Here is a 24,035-nt window from a genome sequence, read left to right on the forward strand (position 1 = left end):
TATTTCATTACTCAGGTTAGTGACTGCACCAACTTGTACTCACTGCACATCACACCTGCCTCAAACCTGTGGGTATTGACCTAAAGAATAATTGTGAAATCTTGCAGAAATGCAATTAGTTATTTTAAATCTCTCAACAACCATAACTAGTTATGAACAATTACTTAATTTGTTTTCTGAAAATTCAGTCTTGCTAATGGTACTTTTTATCTATATCTTCCATTTCAGGTATCAGTTGGTTGGCAACAGCAATAGCCTTTGTGGGTAAATTAGGAATCACTATCTGCATCGAAATGGTGATATTTGTAAATACTGAACTATACCCAACATTTATAAGGTGTGAACTGAATAGATGTTCTCCACATTAACAAAAGTTCATCAATGATTCTGAATAAAAGTATAGCTCTAATTCAGTTATTGATTACACTGAATATCATTATCCATTCTCTTGAACTATGCTGTCAAGGCAAAATCTGACTTGTTGAAAATACTTAGTGCTTGTGAAATGTGGAAACTATTTTGCATGCCAATAAACATTTTTTTTTTAAAAAACAGGAACCTTGGTGTTTCAGCATGCTCATCACTGTGCGATATTGGAGGGATTGCTGCTCCATTCATTGTGTACCGACTGTCAGAAATCTGGATGGGGTTACCTCTTGTGGTTTTAGGTGAGGATTGTGTATCAAGTATAATGCACTCTGCTATTTTAATGCTGCACTTTTATCACAACTATATCTCTGCCCCTAATTGTAATTTTCAGAAGTTTCAATATGTCCAGAATGGAGAGAGACTTCAGATTTTAATTGTCTAAGAAGCATACACTCATGCCACTTTCTGTAAGAGTTTCCATCCTCAAAAAAATAACCAATTCTACTCCTTTCCCTCTCCAAGTTTTTCTAGTAACTATATTAACCATACATTAAACCTCCACCACATAAAGTATGTGTCTCACAAAAACACTATTTTATTCTGAAAAAATGACAAAATTTATCCACAAGCTAACTTGCCAGCTTTCCATCCCAGAGGGGTTTAGTTGTAAAACCCTCCCATTATCAGGAGCCTCATGTTTGTATACTGTCTCACTCACATAATTGAACTTTTTGAGGAGATCACTAGGATGGTGGATATTGGAGTGATTCTGGATATTGTCCAAATAGCCTTTCAGAGGTATTTCATAAGGTTGACAAGATTATTAACAAATATAAAAGTACATAAAATTAGAGGCAACGTTATGACATGTTAACTTTTTTGGGAGTTAGGAGACAGTGTAGAGATGCAGTAAACATATTCTGATTGGCAATATGTGACAAGTAATGTTCCCAGAGTTGTGAACGAATGCGAGGTCTGTGAATTCCCAAAAGAAGTTCTCTACTCTAAGCTTTGTCACAAGTGTTTACCAAGAGGTCGGAGGAATTGCTTCAAGGATGACCCCAAGTCCTCCCTTAAAAAAAAATGCAATATCCCCACTAACTTGTGGGAATGTGTTTCCTAAGATTGTCCAAATGTGTGGGAGAAGCATCCAAGAAGATGCCACCATTTTGAGCTTCCTGGTAGGCCCAGGTGGAGAACAAGCATAAACAACAGAAAGAGCAGGTGAAAATTCAAAACCCCACTCAATTGTGTCTTCAAACATCACCTGTCCAATCAGTGGTAGGGTGTGCAGATCAACAATAGATTGTTTATTCATCCCATCTCATGACCCGGAATATTGGGGTGAAAAAAAAAAGTCAACCTTGCTCCCGAAGGACTGCTTAAGGAGAATATAATGGAGCTTGGCTTTTTGTTATTTTTTTACTAAGTGGGGGAGTAGAAAGCTAATGTCAAAATGTGAAGATGAATTTCAAAGGTGCTGTATGTTTTACGATTGGTAGCAAAAAGTTTTGAAGAGACATAATGGTGGCAAATAATGTTCCAGGTTAGAGAAATGTGGTCATTTATTTTTTTTATTAAGAAAAGACCAGAAACTATAGAGGAACTGCTGGAATGTCTGTATGATCCCTGCCCCTCTCTGTGGAGCCCTCCTGGCATTATCTGTTTTCTTGATAAGAAGGGGCATCTGGATTGAAACTGAAATGCCTTGCCCTCCTCTGGCCTTGCTCCTGATGCTAGTGCAGGTCAGAGAGCCACTGAGCATTTTGCTGGAGCTGGACCTCTCAGGTAGGGAGAGGTGATTGTCTCTGTGCTGGAAAAGGGTGTAGGTGAATACCTGGTCAATATTTTTCATGAGGCTTCACTCTCTTCCACTTCTGAGGTGGTGCTGGTGAGAAGCAGTTCAGGTGGTGGGCCCTTACTCGCTGAGATTCCCAGGTTGCCATTAGTCTGCCATAACAGAAGTGGGAATGAGTTGATGACCCTGTAGAGCAGTTCATTAGATTACTTACAATATGGAAACAGGCCCTTCAGCCCAACAAGTCCATACCGATCATCCGAAGAGCAACCCACCCAGACCCATTCCCCTACATTCACCCCTTCACCTATCACTATGGACAATTTAGCATGGCCAATTCACCTGACCTACACATTTTTGGACTGTGGAGGAAACCCACGCAGACACAGGGAGAATGTCCAAACTCCACCCAGACAGTTGCCTGAGGCGGGAATTGAACCTGGGTCTCTGGCACTGAGGCAGCAGTGTTAACCACTGTGCCACCGTGCTGCCCATTAATGATGTGGAGCAAAATGCCAGGTGATGCTCATCCAGGAATTGCAAAGCACCATTTTGCTCACTGTGTAAGTGGTCTTTCTGGTATCCTGTCATCACAGGAACAGTATAATTTACCCTGCGTTGGGTGTTCGATGATTCTTTCCAAAAAGGGGCTGAGATGCTTGATGTCTGCCACCTTCCCATTGGTCTTCAACCTCTTGACCCGGTCGAGTGCCAGTTTTCCCTGCAACGAGACAGGGAAAGCTCAAGAATGATGGGAATGAGTCCAAGAACAATTTGTAACTATACACAGTTGTACAGCATGGTAAAGCATCCCAAGTAGGTAGGAAGCATTGAGGGCAGGAAGGGTTAGTAGTTTGAGAGGATGAAGTAAGCATGAGCCCTTAAGTGGACATGATCCAACATCCTTGATGAGATGTATTGCCACTGGCAGATCTAGACTGTGTGATAGCCCTAGGGCTTGAGATTCTACAGAGAAGATGGTTAACCTTGCAGTATGCAGAAGGTTATTCACCTTCTTTCGGCATTGTTGCTCATCCTGTTTTATTGCAGTTACAGAACTGGTCTGCATTAGGATCTGTGTTCAGGCTGGGTGAGGCTGGTGAACTGGCCTCCCACTGTGGTCAGTCAGGAGAGGACCAACTTCCTCTTGAGTAACTCTGCTGAGCATCACCTCCAGGGCAGTGTTTAGAAATATGGGAGTCAGTTAGGCCTTCTTCAGAGTCATTCCTAGTGCCAATCACTACAGCCTGAGGGGCAGGTCCTGCTAGGCTTAAAAAATGGCACAGAGGCTTCAAATCCAGAAGGTTTTGTCAGTGGACAGAGCTTCTGGCTCTGTACAATATTTTATTTGCATAGATAAATAAATTGAGAAGCATGTGATTCCATGAGATATGTTGATCTGGTTGATGACAAAGATTATGCGTTTCAACACTCTTACTACCATTCTTTACCTTTAAAGGAGAAAATGGTGCCCATTGTTATGGCCAATATGAGGGAGATCCCATGAGATCCAATTCTAGTGGCATACCAAATACTTTGCATCAGCTGAAGTTATTGGTTAGATTGTTCAACTCAACATTGGACTTCAATAGCTTTCCCAGCCATATGAATTATTTATTTCCACTTGTGGCATGAATTGGTTTGTCCTGACATTCTCCCTGCATCTCATGTCCAAACCTTAAATTACTTTTCCATAGTCCTTTGACCAACAGAGTCATACAACACACAAACAGACCCTTTGATCTAGCCAGTCCATAATCCCAAACTAAACTAGGCCCACCTTCCTGCTCCTGGCCCATATCCTTCCAAATCTTTCCCCTTCATGTACTTACCTAAGCGTCTGTTAAACATTGTAACTGTGCCTGCAACCATTACTTCCTCAGAAAGTTCATTCCATGTCTTAAATCTTTTCATTTCTAACAAAGGAGCATCAAAATTAAATGCGAATGAATTATTTCTTTCTCAGTGTCGCCTGACACATAAAGATATTTAGCATTTCTATCAATCCAACAGGAGCCAGGGTTCTGCCTTCTCATCCCACTCCCACTTCTGGTGTCTCCCAAGAATCTCTCCTGGGTCTCACTCGATTTTTCATCTACATGCAGCCGAACAGTGACATCATTTTTAAAAAAATGTCAGATTCCACAGCTATGCTGGCGATAGCCACTAACACTGCCATCAATCACTCTACTACCTTTGATTTGTTATGATGTTTGTCCATCGAGTAGTAAGTTACAAAAATTTGCTGTAATTAAATGTCAGGCAGACAAAATGAATTGTCCCAACTACAAACTCCATTCTCCAATCACCAATTTCATTCCTTTCCCTTAACAACTGAGACTAAAAGAAGACCAATTAAAAACACGGTGAGCTACAGGACCCTGAACAAGGAGACTCAGTATTAGAATAAATCGGATCAGTCAGGATAGAGATAGGAAGATATTTCTTCACTGAGAGGGTGGACTATCTTTGGAATTTTCTATCTCAGAGGACTATGAAAGTCGAGGTAGTTGAAGAAAATTGATAGATTTCTAGATAGGACAACATCAAGGATTGTGCAGATAGTATGAGAAAATGCCTTTGAAGTAGGTGATCAGGCATGATCTGTAATGGCAGAGCAAGCCTGAGGGGTTCAATGACCTACTCTTCCTATGTTCCTAAAATTAACTTTGGATTTCCTATCCTCTGCCTACTTCTACCTATCGAACACAACCTGTCTCCACTCTGTACCAACTCATCAGTTATTGGAAACTTCAGTCAGGCCATGGATACCATAAGACTTGACTATTCCAATGTATCCCTTTGCTGGCCTCCCACTTATCCTCTGTAAACTAACGATTATCCAAAACTCTGTTACATTTTCTAACTAGCTGCTGACCTACCTTGTCTGCTAGTCTAGACATACATTTTTAGAATTGGCATCCTTGGTTTCAAATTGCTCCATGACCAGGTCCCTTCCAATCTCTGTAACCCCCTTCAACCACCAAAGATCCCTGCATTTCTCCAATTCTGGCTTCTTGTACCCCCCCCCAGCATTCATCACTCCACCTTGGTGATAATACTTTCAGCTTCCAAGGCCATTAAAACTCGAATTCCCTTATTTAACAACCATACAGCTGTACATACCTCCTCCTCTTTTCAAATGATCCTTGCAAAGTTGACTTCTTTGACCAAGTTTTAGTCAGCTGTAGTATCTCATGTCTCTTCGGTATATTAACTCGAATTTTATTTCGTCAACATCTCTATGAAGCACCTTGGAATATTATATTATGTTAAAGGCACTGCACAGGTTCAAGTTGGTGTTCAATAGAATGGGCTGTGCAAAGTTTGTGGTAATGATTATTTACCAAGTGACAAGTAATTGATAAAACAAGAGAAGCAAAGAATGTAAATTTAGTGAACTATCACAACACAAGCGAGCTCAATTTAAAGGAACAAAAATAGAAATTGCTGGAAAACCTCAGCAGGCCTGGATTGTCTGTGGAGAACAAACAGAGTCAATGTCTTGGGTCCAGTGACCCTTCTTCAGAACTGATTGTAATTACGAAAAGATGGTGATGAAGACTGAAGGTGGGGAGGAATGGGGGGGTGGGGAGAATGGCAGGAGGGGATGGGGGAAGGAATAAACAGTGAGAAGCAGCTGGAATTATAAGACAGCCTAATCATGCAGTACCATTTTTAATTGCCACGGGCAGTTCTCCTGGGTATTTTTCTGGAGCAGTCTCAATTGATTGCCAGATTTATTGAATTAAATTTCAGGACCGATCACATTGGGAAATGATCTCTTGGCCTTTGCTAGTCTAGATCAGTTAATGCTCACCAGAATAAAGAAACCTAAATTAAAAACAGAAGCTGCTTGAAACTCTCAGGTCTGGCAACATCTGTGAAGAGCAAACAGAGTTAATGTTTCAGGTCCCGTGACCGTTCCTCACAACCATTGCTCAGTTCTGAACTTTAATTTTGATTTCTCTTCGCAGATGTTGCCAGACCTGCTGAGCTTTTCCAGCAACTTCTGTTTTTGTTTCTGATTTATAGCATCCACAGTAATTTCAGTTTTTAAGGGCACGGTGGCACAGTGGTTAGCACTGCTGCCTCGCAGCGCCAGAGACCCGGATTCAATTCCTGCCTCAGGCGACTGACTGTGTGGAGTTTGCACGTTCTCCCCGTGTCTGCGTGGGTTTCCTCTGGGTGCTCCGGTTTCCTCCCATAGTCCAAAGATGTGCAGGTCAGGTGAATTGGCCATGCTAAATTGCCCGTAGTGTTAGGTAAAGGGGTAAATGTAGGGGTATGGGTGGGTTACGCTTCGGCGGGGCGGTGTGGACTTGTTGGGCCGAAGGGCCTGTTTCCACACTGTAAGTAATCTAATCTAATCTAATCTAATCTAATCTAAACTCACTTAATCTTTGTGAGGAAGTCACAAAGTGATGAAATTACTTCTCAAGACCGAGCAGTTCTATATTAATCATAAACAAAACTATTTTTTCTGCAAACACACATTCCTCACTTCTGTTTCATGATTCAGTGATATGAAAAACTAAACAGTCTGAAAATGTGTTTTCCTAGTGCATCAGAAAGAATTATATTCCCGAGTGAATGTTTTACAAATTTAATTTAAACTAATTCATTTGTCTAGTTGCAAATAAATCTTTTACTGTTCTGTCCATTCATTGCCAGGGGTGCTTGGTTTGATTGTTGGTGGCCTAGTGTTGCTCTTGCCTGAAACAAAGGGCATGACTTTACCAGACACCGTTGAAGATGTGGAGAATCTCAGACGGTAAGCAAACAGTGAGAGAAGCCCTTACCCATTGATGTGCTCTTGCCATTAACCTTACTCCACATTGTGCACGCACTGGCAAAAATTCCTATCTCTGGCAATGCTACATCACTGCCAAAAGACCAATCACAAGGTCTATCAAGCCTCGATGCTCAATGATTGGAAGGTGGCAGGTCCTCAGTGCTGTTGGTGCAGTTCTCCCTCCCTGCCGCCCAACCAAGTCGAAACATTATTTCTCTCACTGCTACTCTGTGAGCTTTGCTATAGCTCCCAGCCTTAGTCTCTCCTTCTGGCCTTGGCTGCAGCTCCCAGCCTTTGTCCCCACTCATGGTCTTTGCCACAGCTTCTGGAATTTTGACCTCATCTGCTCATGCATTACCAATGTGTTATTATTATACATGAAACATAGTGATGTCAGCTGTGTATGCACTAATCTGTTCTGGTCTAGTGATGTTTGCCATCAGTAACTGATGAAAATAGGTCAATTTTCACATGTGGCCAGTCTGACTGTCATGTTTGTGGTAATCACTCTGAAAATAAAGAAAGGAAAGCTCTGCTGTAAGTTGGTGGGCAGATAGATTAACTGACAAAAGGTTTCATGTGACAAGTACGGAAATAAGAGACGTGTCCTGATAAATTGTGAACTGCAGATTGATTAGACAGACAGACAGAAGGAAGGAAGGCAGGCAGGCAGAGAAAAAAAAGTCAAATCAGCAAACAAAAAAAAATCCAACAGGGCAGAGGTTTCAAATCAAAATTGTTGAAATAAGAATTGAGTTTGGAAAGCTGTAACATGCCTACTTTAAAAGTAAGATGTGGCCACTGTTCTTCAGGCTGACAGTGGGCTTGACTGGAACTCTGGAGGAGGATGAGAACAGAATGTTAGAATGTGAAAAAAGTTAAAGATTAAAATGAAAAGCGACAAGAGGTTCAGGGTCATTTCTGTGGACAGAACAGAGGTGTTCCACAAAGTTGTCATCTAGTAGTGGAGACCACATTGTGGGGAGTGAATATTAGATACATAATTGAAAGAAGTACAAATAAATGGTTGCTTTGCCTTGGAGGAATATTTGGGAGTGCTTCTCCTAGACTTGTACAATGCATAGACATAGGAATAGGAGCAGACCATTCAGCCTGTGGAGCCTGCTCTGCCATTCAATTAGATCACGTCTGATCGTGCATTTTAATACCAACTTCTCCACACTATCTCCCTATCCTTTGTATCATTAGATCCTGCAGAAGGTTAGGGTTAGCCTAATCTAGCCAAACTGTATTGATTTCAGTCTTGCAAATGCTCAATGACTGAACATCATACCCACCCACACCTCCCCCACCACCCAGCCTGATCCCTCCCCTCCCCCCCCCCCCCCCCCAACACCCAGGTAGAGTATCCCAAAGAATCACACCTGTCTGAGAGAATAAATTCCTTCTTCTACAAGTAATATCCTCAAACAGAAACTCTAAAGAGCTTGCCAAAAATGATTTCCTGTTCATAAATCCATGTCTCTGCCTAACTTTACCATTCTTTTCTAAAACAGCTGAAATTATTGGGCACAATATTGTTGGTCTCACAGATGTGGCTCCAAGAGATCAGGACTGGGAACTAAGTATCCCAAAGAGATGTATCCTAATGAAAGGATAAGCAATGGGCATAGCGGCTGGGGTAGGATTACCTTGCTAGTAAAAAAAAACAAAATTGACAATAAGAGTGATATAGAGTTGGAAGGTGTAGAATCAGTATGGGTAGAGTCGAAGAACCGTAAAGGAAAGAAAATAACCCGAAAGGAGTTATGTACAGGTCTTCAAAAAGTAGTCAGGATGTGGGGCAGAAAATAAATTGTGAAATGGAAAAGGCTTGTAAGAAAGGCACTGTTACAATAATCAAGGGGGACTTCAAAACGCAGGAGGACTGGGAAGATCAGGTTGGTAGTAGATTTCAAGAAGAAGGATTTGTAGTATGTCTACGAGATGTTCTTTTTAGGAGCAGCTTGTTGCAGAGCCAGATCGGTGTCAGGCAGTTCAGGATTTAGTGATCTCTAACAGGGCAGACTCGATTGCCTTGTAAACCACTTATAGTTGAGATCCACCTTTAGAAAATTGTCCAAAATGAGTAAACAAGTATTTACAAGCATTGCCAATTGTAACTTTGAAATTGAATATTAAAACAAGTTATTTATTCTGTTGGGAAGCAAATATTTTAAATGGCTCAAATGTAAATTTTTATTTTGAAGAACGATAGCTATTTCTTTTAAAAATAATGCTTTTGACTCATTATTTTGGACAAGAAAGCTGTTTGAACCACCAAAACATAGGATATGAAATTGCTTACTTAAAGAGACAATGTTAATCATTTCAACTCAATTATTCTGAAGATCATTTCTATGTGGAATATTTCTAGTGTGTTGATCCAGGTATTGAAATGCCTAACGCCACATTAAGCAGTGCATCAAGCACCACTGGTGAGTCCCTGGTTTGAGTTTATAATGATGAAGAGTATGAATTGGCAGTGTTACATATTGTACTCCTTGAAAAGAATGATGCAGTTGCCCAATATTGAAATTTTCCTGGCCATTTATGTCTGTGCAGGTTGTAAATAAAGTGTATTTGGAAAAAAAAATTGGGGCGATTGAGAGTTATAAGGTAGCCAGTAAGGATCTGAACAGAGAGCTAAGAGCAGCAAGGAGGGGACATGAAAAGTCCTTAGTTGGTAGGATTAGGGAAAACCCAAAGGCTTTCTATAGGTATGTCAGGAATAAAAGAATGACTAGGGTAGGAATAGGTCCAGTCAAGGATAGTAGTGGGAAGTTGAGTGTGGAGGCTGAAGAGATTGGGGAGACACTGAATGAATACTTTTCGTCAGTATTCACTCAGGAACAGGATATTGTTGCCGATGTGAATACTGAGTCACAATTAATTAGAATAGGCGGCTTTGAGGTATGTAGGGAAGAGGTGTTGGAAATTCTGGAAAGGGTGAAAATAGGTAAGTCCCCTTGGCCTGATGGCATTTATCCTAAAATTCTCTGGGAAGCAAGGGAGGAGATTGCAGAGCCATTGGCCTTGATTTTTATGTCCTCGTTGTCTACAGGAATAGTGCCAGAAGACTGGAGGATAGCAAATGTGGTTCCCTTGTTCAAGAAGGGGAGTAGGGATAACCCTAGTAACTATAGGCCGGTGAGTCTCACTTCTGTTGTGGGCAAAGTCTTAGAGAGAATTGTAAGGGATAGGATTTATGAACATCTGGATAGGAATAATGTGATCAAGGATAGTCAGTATGGTTTTGTGAAGGGCAGGTCATGCCTCACAAACCTTATTGAATTCTTTGAGAAGGTGACTAAGGAGGTGGACGAGGGTAAAGCGGTAGATGTGGTGTATATAGATTTTAGTAAGGCGTTTGATAAGTTTCCTCATGGTAGGCTACTGCAAAAAATACAGAGTTATGGCATTGAGGGTGAGTTGGAGGTTTGGATTAGGTATTGGCTGGCAGGAAGAAGACAGAGGGTAGTAGTTGATGGTAAAGGTTCATCTTGGAGCGAAGTTAATAGCAGTGTTCCGCAAGGATCTGTTTTGGGACCATTGCTGTTTGTCATTTTTATAAATGACCTGGAGGAGGGGGTAGAAGGTTGGGTGAGCAAGTTTGCGGATGATACGAAAGTCGGTGGAATTGTTGACAGTGAGGAAGGATGTGGCAGGTTACAGCGGGATATAGATAAGCTGCAGAGCTGGGCAGAAAGGTGGCAAATGGAGTTCAATGTAGGTAAGTGTGAGGTGATTCACTTTGGTATGAGTAACAAAAAGATGGGGTACTGGGCTAATGGTTGGATGCTTGGTAGTGTGGATGAGCAGAGGGATCTTGGTGTCCATGTACACAGATCTCAGAAAGTTGCCACCCAGGTAAATAGTGCGGTGAAGAAGGCAAATGGCATACTGGCTTTTATTGGTAGAGGAATTGAGTTCCGGAGTCCTGAGATCATGTTGCAGTTGTATAAGACTCTGGTGCGGCTGCATCTGGAGTATTGTGTGCAGTTTTGGTCGCCATACTATAGGAAGGATGTGGAGGTGCTGGAATGGGTGCAGAGGAGGTTTACCAGGATGTTGCCTGGTATGGTAGGAAGATCGTATGAGGAAAGGCTGAGGCACTTGGGGCTGTTTTCATTGGAGAAAAGAAGGTTTAGGGGTGACTTGATAGAGGTGTACAAGATGATTAGGGGTTTAGATAGGGTTGACCATGAGAACCTTTTTCCATGTATGGAGTCAGCTATTACGAGGGGGCATAGCTTTAAATTAAGGGGTGGTAGGTATAGGACAGATGTTAGGGGTAGATTCTTTACTCAGCGAGTCGCGAGTTCATGGAATGCCCTGCCAGTAGCAGTGGTGGACTCTCTCTCTTTATGGGCATTTAAACGGGCATTGGATAGGCATATGGAGGATAGTGGGCTAGTGTAGGTTAGGTGGGCTTGGATCGGCGCAACATCGAGGGCCAAAGGGCCTGTACTGCGCTGTATTTTTCTATGTTCTATGATTAAGGAGCTTAAGGTGAAGGAACACCAAGGGAATAGTTACCATAAGGTGATGGAATTCCTTCTGCAGTTTGAAAGGGGAAAGCCGGAATCGGATATAACAGCATTACAATTGAATAAAGGTAACTACAAAGACATGAGGGAGGTGCTGGCCAGAATGAATTGGAAGGTGAGCCTAGCAAGAGTGAAACAGCAATGGTTGGGATTTCTGGGAGTGTTCCAGCAGGTATGGCAGAAATTCATCCCAAGGAAGAAGAAATGTACTAAGGAGCATGGGGCAACCATGGCTGAAAAGGGAAGTCAGGGAGAGTTTAATAGCAAAAGATGAAGCATACAATATGGTGAAGATTAGTGGGAAGGCAGAGGATTGGGAAGCCTTTAAAAACCAGAGGATAACACAAAAAAGGGGAGAGGAAGATGGAATATGAGAGTAAACCAGCTGGTAATAAAAGACTGTAATTTTTTTTAGATCTGTGAAAGGTAAGGGAGCAGTAAGAGTGGACATTGGACCGCTGGAAAGAAGGCTGGAGAAGCAGTAATGGGGAGCAAAGACATGGGGAGAAACTGAATAGGTACTTTGCATCAGTTTTCACAGTGGAAGAAATCAGCAGTGCACCAGAACTTCAAAAGAGTCAGGGAGCAGAGGCAAGTGTATTGGCCCATCACTGAGGTGCTGCTGGGGAAGCTGAAAGTGGATAAATCAGATGAACCATACCCCAGAGTTCTGAAGGATAGCAGAGGAGATTGTGGTGGTGTTGGTGATAATCGTTTAGGAATCACTGGTGTCAGGGAAAAATTGCTAATGTAACACCCCTTTTTAAGAAGGGAGGGAGGCGGAAGATAGCAATCTATAAGCTGATTATTGTTGTGGGTCTGGAGTCACATGTAGGCCAGTAAAAATGGCAGTTTCCTCCCCCAAAGGATACTAATGAGCCAGATGAGTTTTTCCCACAATTCTCAATAGTTTTATGATCAATAGACTCCTAATTTCAGATATTTGTTGAATTCAATTTCAACCATCTGCCATGGCAGGATTCATACCTGTGTCCCCTGAACATTACCAGGGTCTCTGGATTAATAGTTTGGTGATAATACCACTGTGCCATCACTTCCCCTTAACTCAGGGTAAGCACTCTCGAAGGGGGATCTGATTGAAACTTACAGGATACCAAAAGGCTTGAATTGAGTGCACATGAACACAATGTTTCCACTAATACCACAGATGAGGACCAAAGGCACAGGCTTAGAGTGAAGTAATGACCCTTTAGAACTAAGATAAGGAATAATTTCTTCAGCTAGCAGGTGGTGAATCTGTGGAATTCGTTGCCACAGAAGGTTTTTAAGGCTATGTCATTGTATTATTTGCACAGAGAGATAGGTTCCAGATTAGTAAGGACACCAAGGTTTATGGGGGGGGGGGGGGGGGGGGAAGGAAGGAGAATAGGGTTGAGAAATATATTAGACATGACTTGAAGAATCGAATGGCCTAATTCTGCTTCAGTATATTATGGTCCAGTTATCACATCCTTTATTATAGATTCTAACATTTTTCAACAACTATGGAAAGGTGAGGGATATTGAGAGTGATTGAACAGTGGACTAGAGTATAGAGGAGAGAGTGGTCCTGTCACAATGCTGCAAGGTGAGTGGAAAACGTATTTGGTGGTTACTTCATGCTGGAGATGTGGAAATGGTGTAAGATCATATGTTAAACAGGGAGGCAAATGGACAAGGAAGGAAGATTAAGTGGATCCCTATCATGTGTAAAATGGAATACAGTCAAGGTTCCTGGTTACTACAATTAAGGGAGACCTTGTGTTAAGGAAAAAGGAGTACATTTCAGGAGTACTATTAAAGGAAATTGTATCCTTTAAACTGAACTGTACAGAAGAGATTTCCAAACAAGATTAGACTGCAATTTGTATAACTTAATCTGGAGATATACCACTGATCACTCATTGAATGGATGTAATAGGGTCAAAAGGTTGACAGGCCTATTCAGTTCATATATTGCTCTGAGGAGATATTAACATGGATGCCAACAATTTTGTTAAAAATAGACTTTAATGGAGGCATGAGATGTAGTGAGTTGAGAAGTTTATGGAGGGAATTCCAGAGATTGGATTCTAGGCAGCCCAAGGTAGCATTAAATTTACCAAATTGCAGAGATTTCAGAGGAGTGTTACGTTGGAAGTCAGGTGCAGAAGGAAGGCTATTGAGAGATTTAAAAACAAGGATGGAAATGTTCAAATTGATGAGTGAATTAACTGGAGAACAATGTAGATCTGAGACATGCAGTGAGTTATCATGAAAGCTGCAAAAATTAGTTTGAACTGACATTTATGAAGGGTACAAATGAAAGATGGGGCCAGAAAAGCATGTTTTTGGAGGACTAGATGATGGCAGCCAAATTATAGGCGAAGAGTTAGAACATGGGAACAGTGGACCATTAATGATATGGGCTAACAAGTCAGAAAGCGAAGTTGGATAATCAATAGTACTTGTTTATGACTTGGGCACGAGGTTTCCAGAGCAAAGAAATCAGAAGTAGGTTGTGAGACCAGTAAAAGCAATTCAGAAAAGTGATCAAAGATGGCCTTATCTGTGATTGATCCTGTATTAACTGAGAGGTGATGTGAGAAACCAAGATCAGGACATTAGCAATGAATATGGATAGGCAATTTCACATGGAGAGAGAGATTAAAGGACAGGATGGCGAAGAACCCAAAAATTGAAATCACTGAAGTTGAGAAGGTTTTCAGTGGAGAGTATAAAGGAGAAAAATAGTCAACCTATCTTAAGAACAAATGTGGCGTGGTACTTGGGTGGATGGTGACAAGCAACACACAAATGATTTGGTGATTACCATGTTGATTGCTGTGTGCAAATTGGCTGCCACATTTCAAAATTCTAATAGTGACTACACTTCCAAAGTAAATCACTGAAGTGCTTTGAGTAATCAAAGGTCATGAAAGGCTGGGATATAAGGAGTGCTGCTAAATTTGTTATCTCACCCACAACCAAAATTGAGTGTATAACACGTGATAACTATAGAAAAAATGAAGGTCTAATTTATACTAAAGCTGCCCTGACTATATGAAATTCAATATATCATGAGCTTTGTACTAATTGTGATCATCTCTTCTGAGTATTCTTAAAACTATATTTTTGCCCCTAAGTGTTACACAATCTCAGGGTGTAAACACAGACAGAACAAGAATGGTTTTAGACAACCAACTTTGATTTTTGCCAGATGAAAACTGAAAATCTCAGTTTTACTAGTCCAGATCCCTGACTTGCAAGTCCAGTGATACAACAATTACATAACCATACTCTGCTCTTCAATTTCCCCTAAAGGAAGAGACACAGTTTTCTCTGCTTGTTTTTTGCCCTCTGACAGCCAGTGCAGTGGTGTGTTTAGATAGTTCTATGTTTATACACAAAGGAGCAATGAAGTGTGCTCAATATCGGCATACCTCCCGCAAAGCCCTGTTCTATGCATTGCTGGATATCTGGACCCTGAACATAACCATATCCTGTGATACTGAATATCTTTTCAATGCCCATATAATTGAATCATAGAATCCCTACAGTGTGGAAACAGGCCATTTGACCTAGCAAGTCCACACCAACCCTCCCATGAGTATCCACCCAGACCCATTCCCCTACCCTGTTACTTTACATTTCCCCGACTAATGCACTTTCCTCACACATTCTGGAACACCATAGTCAAACACCTAACCTGTTGTGGAGGGAAACCAGAGCATTCTGAGGAAACGCACGCAGACAAGGGGAGAATGTGCAAATTTTACACAGTCACTCTTGGCTGGAATTGAACTCGAGTCCCTGGCGCTGTGAGGCAGCAGCCTAGCTACTGGTTCCCCATTCTATCAGTATACAAAAGGGCCCTCTAAAAGGTATACCAGAGTTTGGAAGCTAACATGATAAGGTTAGGATTAGTAAATGTGTACCATCATTAATGGAAGATAACATTATAAAAACAAAGTAATTTAAAATCTTAGAGTGAGTCTTGTTGCACATGTAATGACGTCAGAAATATGGGACAACTGCAGCTTTTCAGACAGGTAAAGTATTAAAGAACACAGGGTAATGGTGAGAAAATGGCTATTGAAGAGCAGACCAGGCCCAAGGGGCTGAATGGTTTTATTGAACACAATGTTTGTGTATCCTACATTGAGAATGTGTGTTGCAGATCACTGTATCATGAGTGAATTCTTTCTCTAGACCAAAGAAAAAGATTCTGAAGACTCACCACCAGCAGTCGGTGCTGTATTCCACAGATGTCAAGGATCCAGCTTCAGTGAAGATGGTTGTTGAAGGATGAATTAGCTTCTAGATATTTTTAATTAACCATAAAGAGGTAATGACACACCTCTGGAGCAGGTGGGACTTGAACCCAGGCCTTCTAGCCCAGAGGTAGGGACATTGTCACCACACCACCAATGAATTAGCTTCTATTACTTTCTAATCAACTTGCTCAGAGATGCTATGACACACCTTTGCAGCAGGTAAGCGCGCATAGTTCTTTGCTCAGAGGTAGGGAACCCTGCCCCTATACCATAACAACCGTAATGATTAGCTTCTAGTGTTTGACACAAATAGTAGGCTACAGCTGCTAAGGTTTATGCTTCACAATCCAATAATATCCATTTGTTTCCTGTGATTTACTAATATCTGTGATTAGGATTGGTGTTTGTTATTAGTACAGCTTTCAAGGTAAAACAAATCAGAGGTGAGAAATCAGTTAAAAATTAAAGGTGCATTTTTCTGAGTCTGTACTTTGTAATGTTAAATATGAAATATTTAATCAAGCCGTGATTAATAATTTAAAAAAAAGAAAATAAATTCTTGAATTTTAAACTTGAGCTTGGGTTGTCTTGTCTCCAGTGGCATGACTGAATGAACTGGATGCTATTGTTAAACTTGAACTTCAGCCTACATAAAACGAAGATGGCTCGAGACTAATTGTACAGAAGGAACACTGATTTAAGTGACATCAATAATCACTGTGCCCCCTCATATCTTTCTTCATTCAGTTATGTCTAATTGCAAGGGTTGTTGTAATAGAATGAAAACCTCACTTTCTATTAACCATTGCATACATTGGATGTAGGTTTGCTCGCTGAGCTGAAAGTTTCATTTCCAGATGTTTCATTACCTTACTAGGTAACATCTTCAGTGGACTTCATGCAAAGCAATGCTGAAATTTCCTGCTTTCTATTTATATGTTTGGGTTTCTTTGGGTTGGTGATGTCATTTCCTGTGGAGAAGTCACTTCCTGTTCCTTTTCCCAGGGGGTGGTAGATGGGGTCTAACTCAATGTGTTTGTTGATAGAGTTCTGGTTGCAATGCTATGCTTCTAGGAATTCTCGTGCATGTCTTTGTTTGGCTTGTCCTAGGATGGATGTATGGTCCCAGTCGAAGTGGTGTCCTTCCTCATCTGTATGTGAGGATACTAGTGAGAGAGGGTCATGTCTTTTTGTGGCTAGTTGGTGTTCATGTATCCTGGTGGCTAGTTTTCTGTCTGTTTCTCCAATGTATTGTTTGTTACAGTCCTTGCACAGTATTTTGTAAATGACGTTAGTTTTGCTCATTGTCTGTATAGGGTCTTTAGCCTTTAAGTTCATTAGCTGCTGTTTTAGTGTGTTGGTGGGTTTGTGGGCTACCATGATGCCAAGGGGTCTGAGTAGTCTGGCAGTCATTTCCAAAATGTCTTTGATGTAGGGGAATGTGGCTAGGGTTTCTGGACGTGGTTTGTCTGCTTGTTTGGGTTTGTTACTGAGAAATCGGCGGACTGTGTTCATTGGGTACCCAGTCTTTTTGACTGTACAGTATAAGTGATTTTTCTCTGCTCTGTATAGTTCCTCTGTGCTGCAGTGTGTGTTGGCTCTTTGAAGTAATGTTCTCATGCAGTTTCGTCTGTTGGTGTTGGGATGATTACTTCTGTAGTTCAATATTTGTTCTGTATGTGTTGTTTTTCTGTAGATGCTGGTTTGAAATTCCCCATTAGCTGTTTGCCATTGGGTAATCCGTAGAAGTGTGGTGTGTTGGATCCATCTGGTTTCATTTTTTGGAAGTCTGTCTTATTTATTTGTCCAGATTTCTGAACTGTTTTAAATAGGGCTGTGATTTGGTTCTCTAGTTGTGGGGTCAGGTCTATTGCCACTTGTTGGTACGTGTTGGTATCTGTAAGTAGTGAGTTTGTTTTTTCAATGTAGTCTCTTCAATTTAGAATGACTGTCAAGCTTCCTCTGTCTTTTAGTAGAATAATAATGTTTTTATCTTTTTTTAGTCTTTCCAGTGCTTTCCTTTCTTGTGTAGAGTGTGTTTCCTTCCTTTTTTCTGCTTAATGTTGGAGTGACTACTTGTCTGATGGATTGTTGGGTTTCTTCTGAGAGTTGGTTGTCTTTTAGTGTTGTTTCTAATGCTGATAAGAAATCTTTGTTGTCCGCATCCTGGCAGTTGTAATTTAGTCCTCTTACTAAGACGGCTTTTTCAGTGACTGTTAAAGGTCAGTCAGCTAAGTTTTTTATCCATGCTTCTCTGTTATAATTGTTGTTACTTTGTGTAAGTTTATCTAGTTTTTTTTGCAGGTCTAGTTTTTTCATTTTCCGTGTTTGTCATTGCCTAATATCTACGGCTTGTTGTACTGTGTCTGTCCATTCATGCAACGTCTGTTGCATGACTAAGTAAAGATTTTTGATGTAAAATTTCCCGGTTGTATTTACAGAGTCAGTTGTGGGCCTTATTAATCATTTCTTTAAGCATTCTGCTGCCATTTTGCTCTGCTATTATGGCTAGTGGGATGTTAAGGGGAGGTTTGTATTGAAGACATTTAGGTCATACCTGCTTCCTTAGGCATTTGTGCAGGAAGTACAGCTGTTCGCGGGTGGCACTCTGTCGGATGGCATTCGTTTCCCATTTTTGGGCCAGTTTTAGCATATTTCGCCCATAGGTCTTAGCGAGTTTTGAGAAGATTTGTAGCTCAACAAACACATTGAGTTAGACCCCATCTACCACCCCCTTAGAAAAGAACAGGAAGTGACTTCACCACAGGAAATAACATCACCAAAGGAAATGATATCACCAACCCAAACATATAAATAGAAAGCAAGAAGTTGCAGCATTGTTTTACATGAAGTCCACTGAAGATGTTACCTAGTAAGGTAATGAAAAATCTGGAAATGAACCTTTCATCTCAGCGAGCAAACCTACATCCAAAACCTCAACCTGAGCTACAAATCTTCTCAAAACTCGCTGTTGCGTATACATCAAGAGACAGTTTAGGAGAGAACAGCCTCAAGCTAAGAGGTGTAGTAAAGAAGATAAACAATATCCCTAGTTAAAAATCACACAACACCAGGTTATAGTCCAACAGGTTTATTTTGAAATACTAGCTATCAGGTTGCTGTGGAGCAGGGCTGTAAGACAATATGTAGCAAAAAGGTTACAGTATCTGCATTTACAGAATTATTTCAGATTCATTCTATTTCGCTCAAAAAGTGTACAATCTGCAGGCAGTCATTCTGCGTAATATTTTATAAATTCCACTTTGGAAATAGAACCAGTCTGGCTCAAGATTGGGATACAGACAGACTCTAACCTCACACCTTTAATGCAATATCTGAGCTGAAACATCACTTTTTTAAAAAAAAACCTACACTATCTTGGGAATGTGACTTAAAAGCAGCTCTGGGATTTACATGTTAATGAACCGAAACCTGCAATCCATTCTAAAAGATGAAAAACTTAACAGCATTCTAGGTTTGTTCAATATCATTTCAGTTTCATGAACTGCAATCTTTTGCTAAAATTCTGTGTCTTATGGTCCTGCCCCACAACTACCTGATGAAGGAGCAGCGCTCTGAAAGCTCGCGCTTCCAAATAAACCTGTTGGACTATAATCTGGTGTTGTATGATTTTTAACTTTGTCCACCCCAGTCCAATAGCAGCTCCTCCACATCATAATATCCCTAGCATCAGATCTCATCCTGTGTTTCCAAATTTGAGTTCTGTTTTTTTATCTACAATGTACAGAAATACTTGAAGATTATGGGACAAGTAAGAGAAAGCATTAAAAAACACACATAGTATCTTTGGCTTTATTAAAAGAGGCACAGAAGACAAAAGCAAAGAAATTATATTAAACACTGTGACGCAGTGGTTGGACATCAGCTGCAGAATTTTATGATCCAAACCTTTTGAAGAATGTCAAGGCTTTCCAGCATTTTGGAGAGAAATTTAGTAGAATGCAAATAAACATACTCTACTTCAACTCCATTACCAAATGTGGCTTGATAGCATTACTATGGATTGGGTGAGAGCTGAAGAATATATCTGGGCCTGAGCAGATGATGAGCAAAGCAACAAGGAAAGCCTACTTGACCACAGCAATCTACTTGTCGCAGATACATTTGCATATGGAAATAGTGGCAGGAGAGATCACTGCAAAGTTCCAGCAGAGACAAAGCTCAGTTCTCACAATAAGGATTATGTGGCATATTACTGTTCTAAATGGGATTGATTCAGATCTGATCTCGAAACTCAGTGGGGCATCCATTACCATCAAGCAAGGGCAATCTGCCCTGGTTAAATAACAGAGTGCAGGAGGGCATGCCTGGAGCACTAGAAATACCTCGAAGCTACAGCACAGGATGACTTACCTGTCAAGCATCAGATGCAACATTTTTGATCAATTTTGATCTGATCCAAGCTCTGCAGTCCTGCCCATCTAATAGATAATCTGAACCCTTTCAAGTTCACAACAGCTTTCCTATAGCAGAGAGATCAGAATTGAACACACTATTCCAAAAGTGGCCTGAATGATGTTTCATACAGTCTCAACATGACCTCCCTTTTATATTCAATACAATAATCAATAAAGGCAAGTGTACCAAATGCCGCCTTCACTTTCAAAGTTTCCTTGCTCAGCAACACTTCCCAGGACCTTACCTTTAAATGTATTTGCCTTTCCAAAATGCAGCACCTTACATTTTTCTAAATTAAACTCCATCTGCCACTCCTTGACCCATCTGATAAAGATACCTTTGTACTCAGATCTTTCGTTCCTGTCCACTGACACCAAAATTGGTGGTGTATCTGCAAATTTACTAACTTTACTAACTAATTTACTAAATTTGTTAACAAATTTACTCCTATGTTCACATCCAAATCATTTATATAAGTGACAAAAAGCAGTGGGCCCAGCACCGATCCATGTGGCACACCACTGGCCTCCAGTCTGAAAAGCAAACTTCTACTTTTTTAAATGGAAGGTGTAAACAGAAAAAAACTAAGACCCCCGGGACAGAACCAGGTAAAACAGAGTAAAGCCACACTCTCTGCTCTTTCAAAATAGAAAGTAAAGCTACCTTGACTTTGTTGAACAAAAATAAAAGATCCTATTTCTCTGGGGATAAACAAAAAAAAAATTTAAAATGGCTTCCAAAATCGGAACAATGAGAAAATACAACAGCCCTCTTCCTAGGGAAAAACAATTCTCCACTCTTGTAAACAAAACGATGTAAACAGAAAAATAACAAGACTCCTGACACTGCTCCTATCAGATACTCCTAGCACAGGGACAGTACTGAGTGAAACACAGAACAAAGCCCACTCTGCTCTTCTTCAACAGAAAATAAAGCTGCCTTGACTTTGTTAAACACACTATCACTCTGGGGAAAAAACAAAAACAAATAGACAACTAAAAACTAAAAGGCTCTACTTTGACTCTGTCCCCACCAACCTCTTGGGTCGGGACCACAGGGCGTCAAAATAAAAATAAATACGAACAAAAATCAGAGAAAACAAATAACTGACTAAATAAATAAATAAATCTTCTCCATCACCACTGAACACTCTGCAACAGGGAACAAGTGAGGCCTGCAGATGCTGGAGATCAGAGTCAAAAGGTGTGGTGCTGGAAAAGCACGTCTGGTCAGGCAACATACGAGGAGCCAGAGAGTCGATGTTTCAGGCATAAGCTCTTCACCAGGAATGTAGTAGGCTGGAGGGAGCAAGGAGTCTGGGAATGTGACAGGTAGATGAAGATGGGGGCGGATAGTGATAGGTCAGAGAGGAGGGTGGAGCAGATAGGTGGGAAGGAAGATGGACAGGTAGGACAGTTCAAGAGGATGGTTGGGGTGGGGTAAGGGTGGGGTTCAGGAAACTGGTGAAATTGACATTGATGCAGTGTGGTTGGAGGGTCCCAAGGTGAAAGATGGTGTTCTTCCTCCACACGTTGGGTGGCTAGGATTTGGCAGTGAGGTGGCCCAGGACCTGAGTGTCCTTGGCAGAGTGGGAGGCTGGTGTTGAAATGTTCGGCAACAGGGTAGTGGGATTGTTTAGTGCATGTGTTCTCTGAAACGTTCTGCAAGTTGGCATCCTGTCTCCCCAGTGTAGAGGAGATCACAGAGAGCAATGGACACAGTAGATGACGTGTGTGGAGGTGAAGGAAAATCTGTTGGATGTGGAAGGATCCTTTGGGGCTTTGGATAGAGGTGAAGGGCTTGGGGGGGAAGGTGTGGTCACACATTATATACCTCTTGCATTGGCAAGGGAAGATGCTGAGAGTGGAGGATGGGTTGTGGACATGATAAGGGCGTAGCGGAGGGAATGGTTTCTGTGGAATTCAGATAGGGGTGGAAAGGAAATCTCTTAAGTGGTGGCGGAAATGGCAGAGGGTGATGTGTTGTACCCAGAGATTGGTGGGGCAGAAGGTGAGAACCAGGGGAGTTCTGTCCTTGTTGCGATTAGAGGAGTGGGGTTCAAGGGCAAAAGTGCAGGAAACGGAGGAGATGCACTGGAGATTTTCCTGTATCTCCACACGTAAACCCGAGGTAGGCCAATGTTCTCACAGTCAACTGTGCCAGTGTCATCCAGCCTGCTCCTCCGCCATCCATCACATGTCCAACTCTGTTCAGCCCTGCAGCCCGAGCTCTCTCCTCCCACGGCCACTGCAAACCACACTTGAGGAACCTGTTCCTGAGTAGTGGCTCCCTGATGAGAGCTGACTGTGTCCCAGACTGTGATCAGGTCCAGATAGAAGACAGGCAATTCCTGGAAGACCACCCGAGGCTAGGACCACTCCGCAAACAGAAACATGGTGTTGTAATGGAGGCTGTGCATGGACAGAAGAAATACATCATCAGGGGACATCACCTTGGAGACGGCTTTATGTAAAGGAATCACTGCAGGGTCTGAAGGCAGAAAGTCCCTGCCTGGGTGCCAAGGTAACCACCCTACTCAAGTGGGAGGGATATGGACCGGGTGCCAGTAGATGGGACTATATCGGGTTGGGATATCTGGTTGGCATGGATAAGTTGGACTGAAGGGTTTGTTTCCATGCTGTACATCTCTAAATGGTATGACTAGAGGATGACAAAGCCCAGGATGAAAGTTGTTGGAGGGGAACGCAGAGTATGTAACCACCCCCCACGTAAGAATGGCTGGTCTACACCCCAGATATTGTTTTAGAGCACTGTTGACCCCGTCCCCCACCAGTCCCCAAATGAGGATCACCACCCCTCACAGAAAAAGAACCTGACAAAGTCTTGTTCAGTCTCAGCAGCCAGCAAGGTCCCATAAGCTGCCATGTCCCAATCCACAGGTCCCAAACAGCAGTTCCCCATAGGCAAAGTCATTGGCAGATGATACTATATCCAGAGTGTAGCCTGTAACAAAGAGGGCCCAGGCTCCAAACAATTCCAGGCCCCAGACTCCAGAATACAGTTACTCACCAATAAGTGTTCAGGTCCTAAGCAGTTAAAGCCCAGGCATTAAGACTGAAGAAAAGAGACCAGGTTCCAGGAACATGCCTCCCCAGCAGCAGATAGAATAGAAAGGTCCAGGCTTTAGGAACTGATGCTTCAAGACATTAGCTGGATAGAAATACAGGCCACCAGACCCCTCAGGGCATCAAAAGCAACCAGACCCATTTGCCAAATCCCTCCAGGCCCCAAGCAGCAGGTGCAGCTTCTCCTTGGCACAGTAGATCATTTTACAACAGTCTAAGTCACTGAGGAGAAATGCAGGCCACCAGGCTGCCAAAGTCAACAGCAGTAGAGAATCCCAGGTTTAAATGCTTCCAGGCAGGCGGCAACACCAGAAGCTCCAAGCCTCAAACAGCTCCAGCTACTGTCAGTCACAACAGGTGTTACCACTTCAGCCCCCAAGTTCCAATGACAGTGGCAGCAAAGTAAAAACTCCCCATACACTGCCCTCTACAGAGAAAGCAACCCTCCACCACCACCCTCTGTCTCTTACCTTCAAGCCAGTTCTATATTCAAATGGATTGTAATCCATGTGACAAAACCATGCTAAACTATTTACCATGTAGAACATTGTCAAATGCCTTACTGAACTCATACAGACCACTTCTACGGCTCTACCTTCATCAATGCTCTTTGTTACTTCCACAAAAAAAACTCAATCAAGTTAGTGTGACACGATTTCCCACGCACAAAGCCATGTTGACTATCCCTAATCAGTCTTTGCTTTTCCAAACACATGTGAATCCTGGCTCTCAGGATCCCTTCCAGTCTCAGGCGATTGCCTG

General features: G+C 41.8%; 2 protein-coding genes across 3 annotated transcripts in view; one reads left to right on the plus strand and one right to left on the minus strand.

The window, feature by feature from the left end:
* The window catches only part of slc22a2 (solute carrier family 22 member 2), a 52,290-nt gene extending 35,946 nt beyond the window's left edge, over window positions 1–16,344 (plus strand). The window contains exons 8-11 of one of the 2 annotated variants that reach the window (XM_043696290.2): window positions 229–337; window positions 556–668; window positions 6,842–6,941; window positions 15,704–16,344. In XM_043696290.2, coding sequence (XP_043552225.2) covers window positions 229–337; window positions 556–668; window positions 6,842–6,941; window positions 15,704–15,803 — 422 coding nt within the window. In that variant the 3' untranslated portion in view covers window positions 15,804–16,344. The remainder of the gene's footprint in view (window positions 1–228; window positions 338–555; window positions 669–6,841; window positions 6,942–15,703) is intronic. The other variant, XM_043696293.2, reaches the window with a different exon arrangement.
* A 134-nt stretch (window positions 16,345–16,478) lies between these two features.
* On the minus strand, window positions 16,479–18,401 carry LOC148148996 (uncharacterized). Its single transcript, XM_087991729.1, has 2 exons — window positions 18,326–18,401; window positions 16,479–17,561 (listed from the first exon to the last, which is right to left on the minus strand). The coding sequence occupies exons 1-2, from the start codon at window positions 18,399–18,401 to the stop codon at window positions 16,831–16,833; spliced, it is 807 nt and encodes a 268-aa protein (XP_087847855.1). The 3' UTR covers window positions 16,479–16,830.
* Window positions 18,402–24,035: the final 5,634 nt, after the last annotated feature.

This window comes from Chiloscyllium plagiosum, unplaced genomic scaffold, assembly GCF_037043375.1.
Source record: "Chiloscyllium plagiosum isolate Xiang-an unplaced genomic scaffold, Cpla_swu_hap1 HiC_scaffold_10, whole genome shotgun sequence".
Taxonomy (NCBI): domain Eukaryota; kingdom Metazoa; phylum Chordata; class Chondrichthyes; order Orectolobiformes; family Hemiscylliidae; genus Chiloscyllium; species Chiloscyllium plagiosum.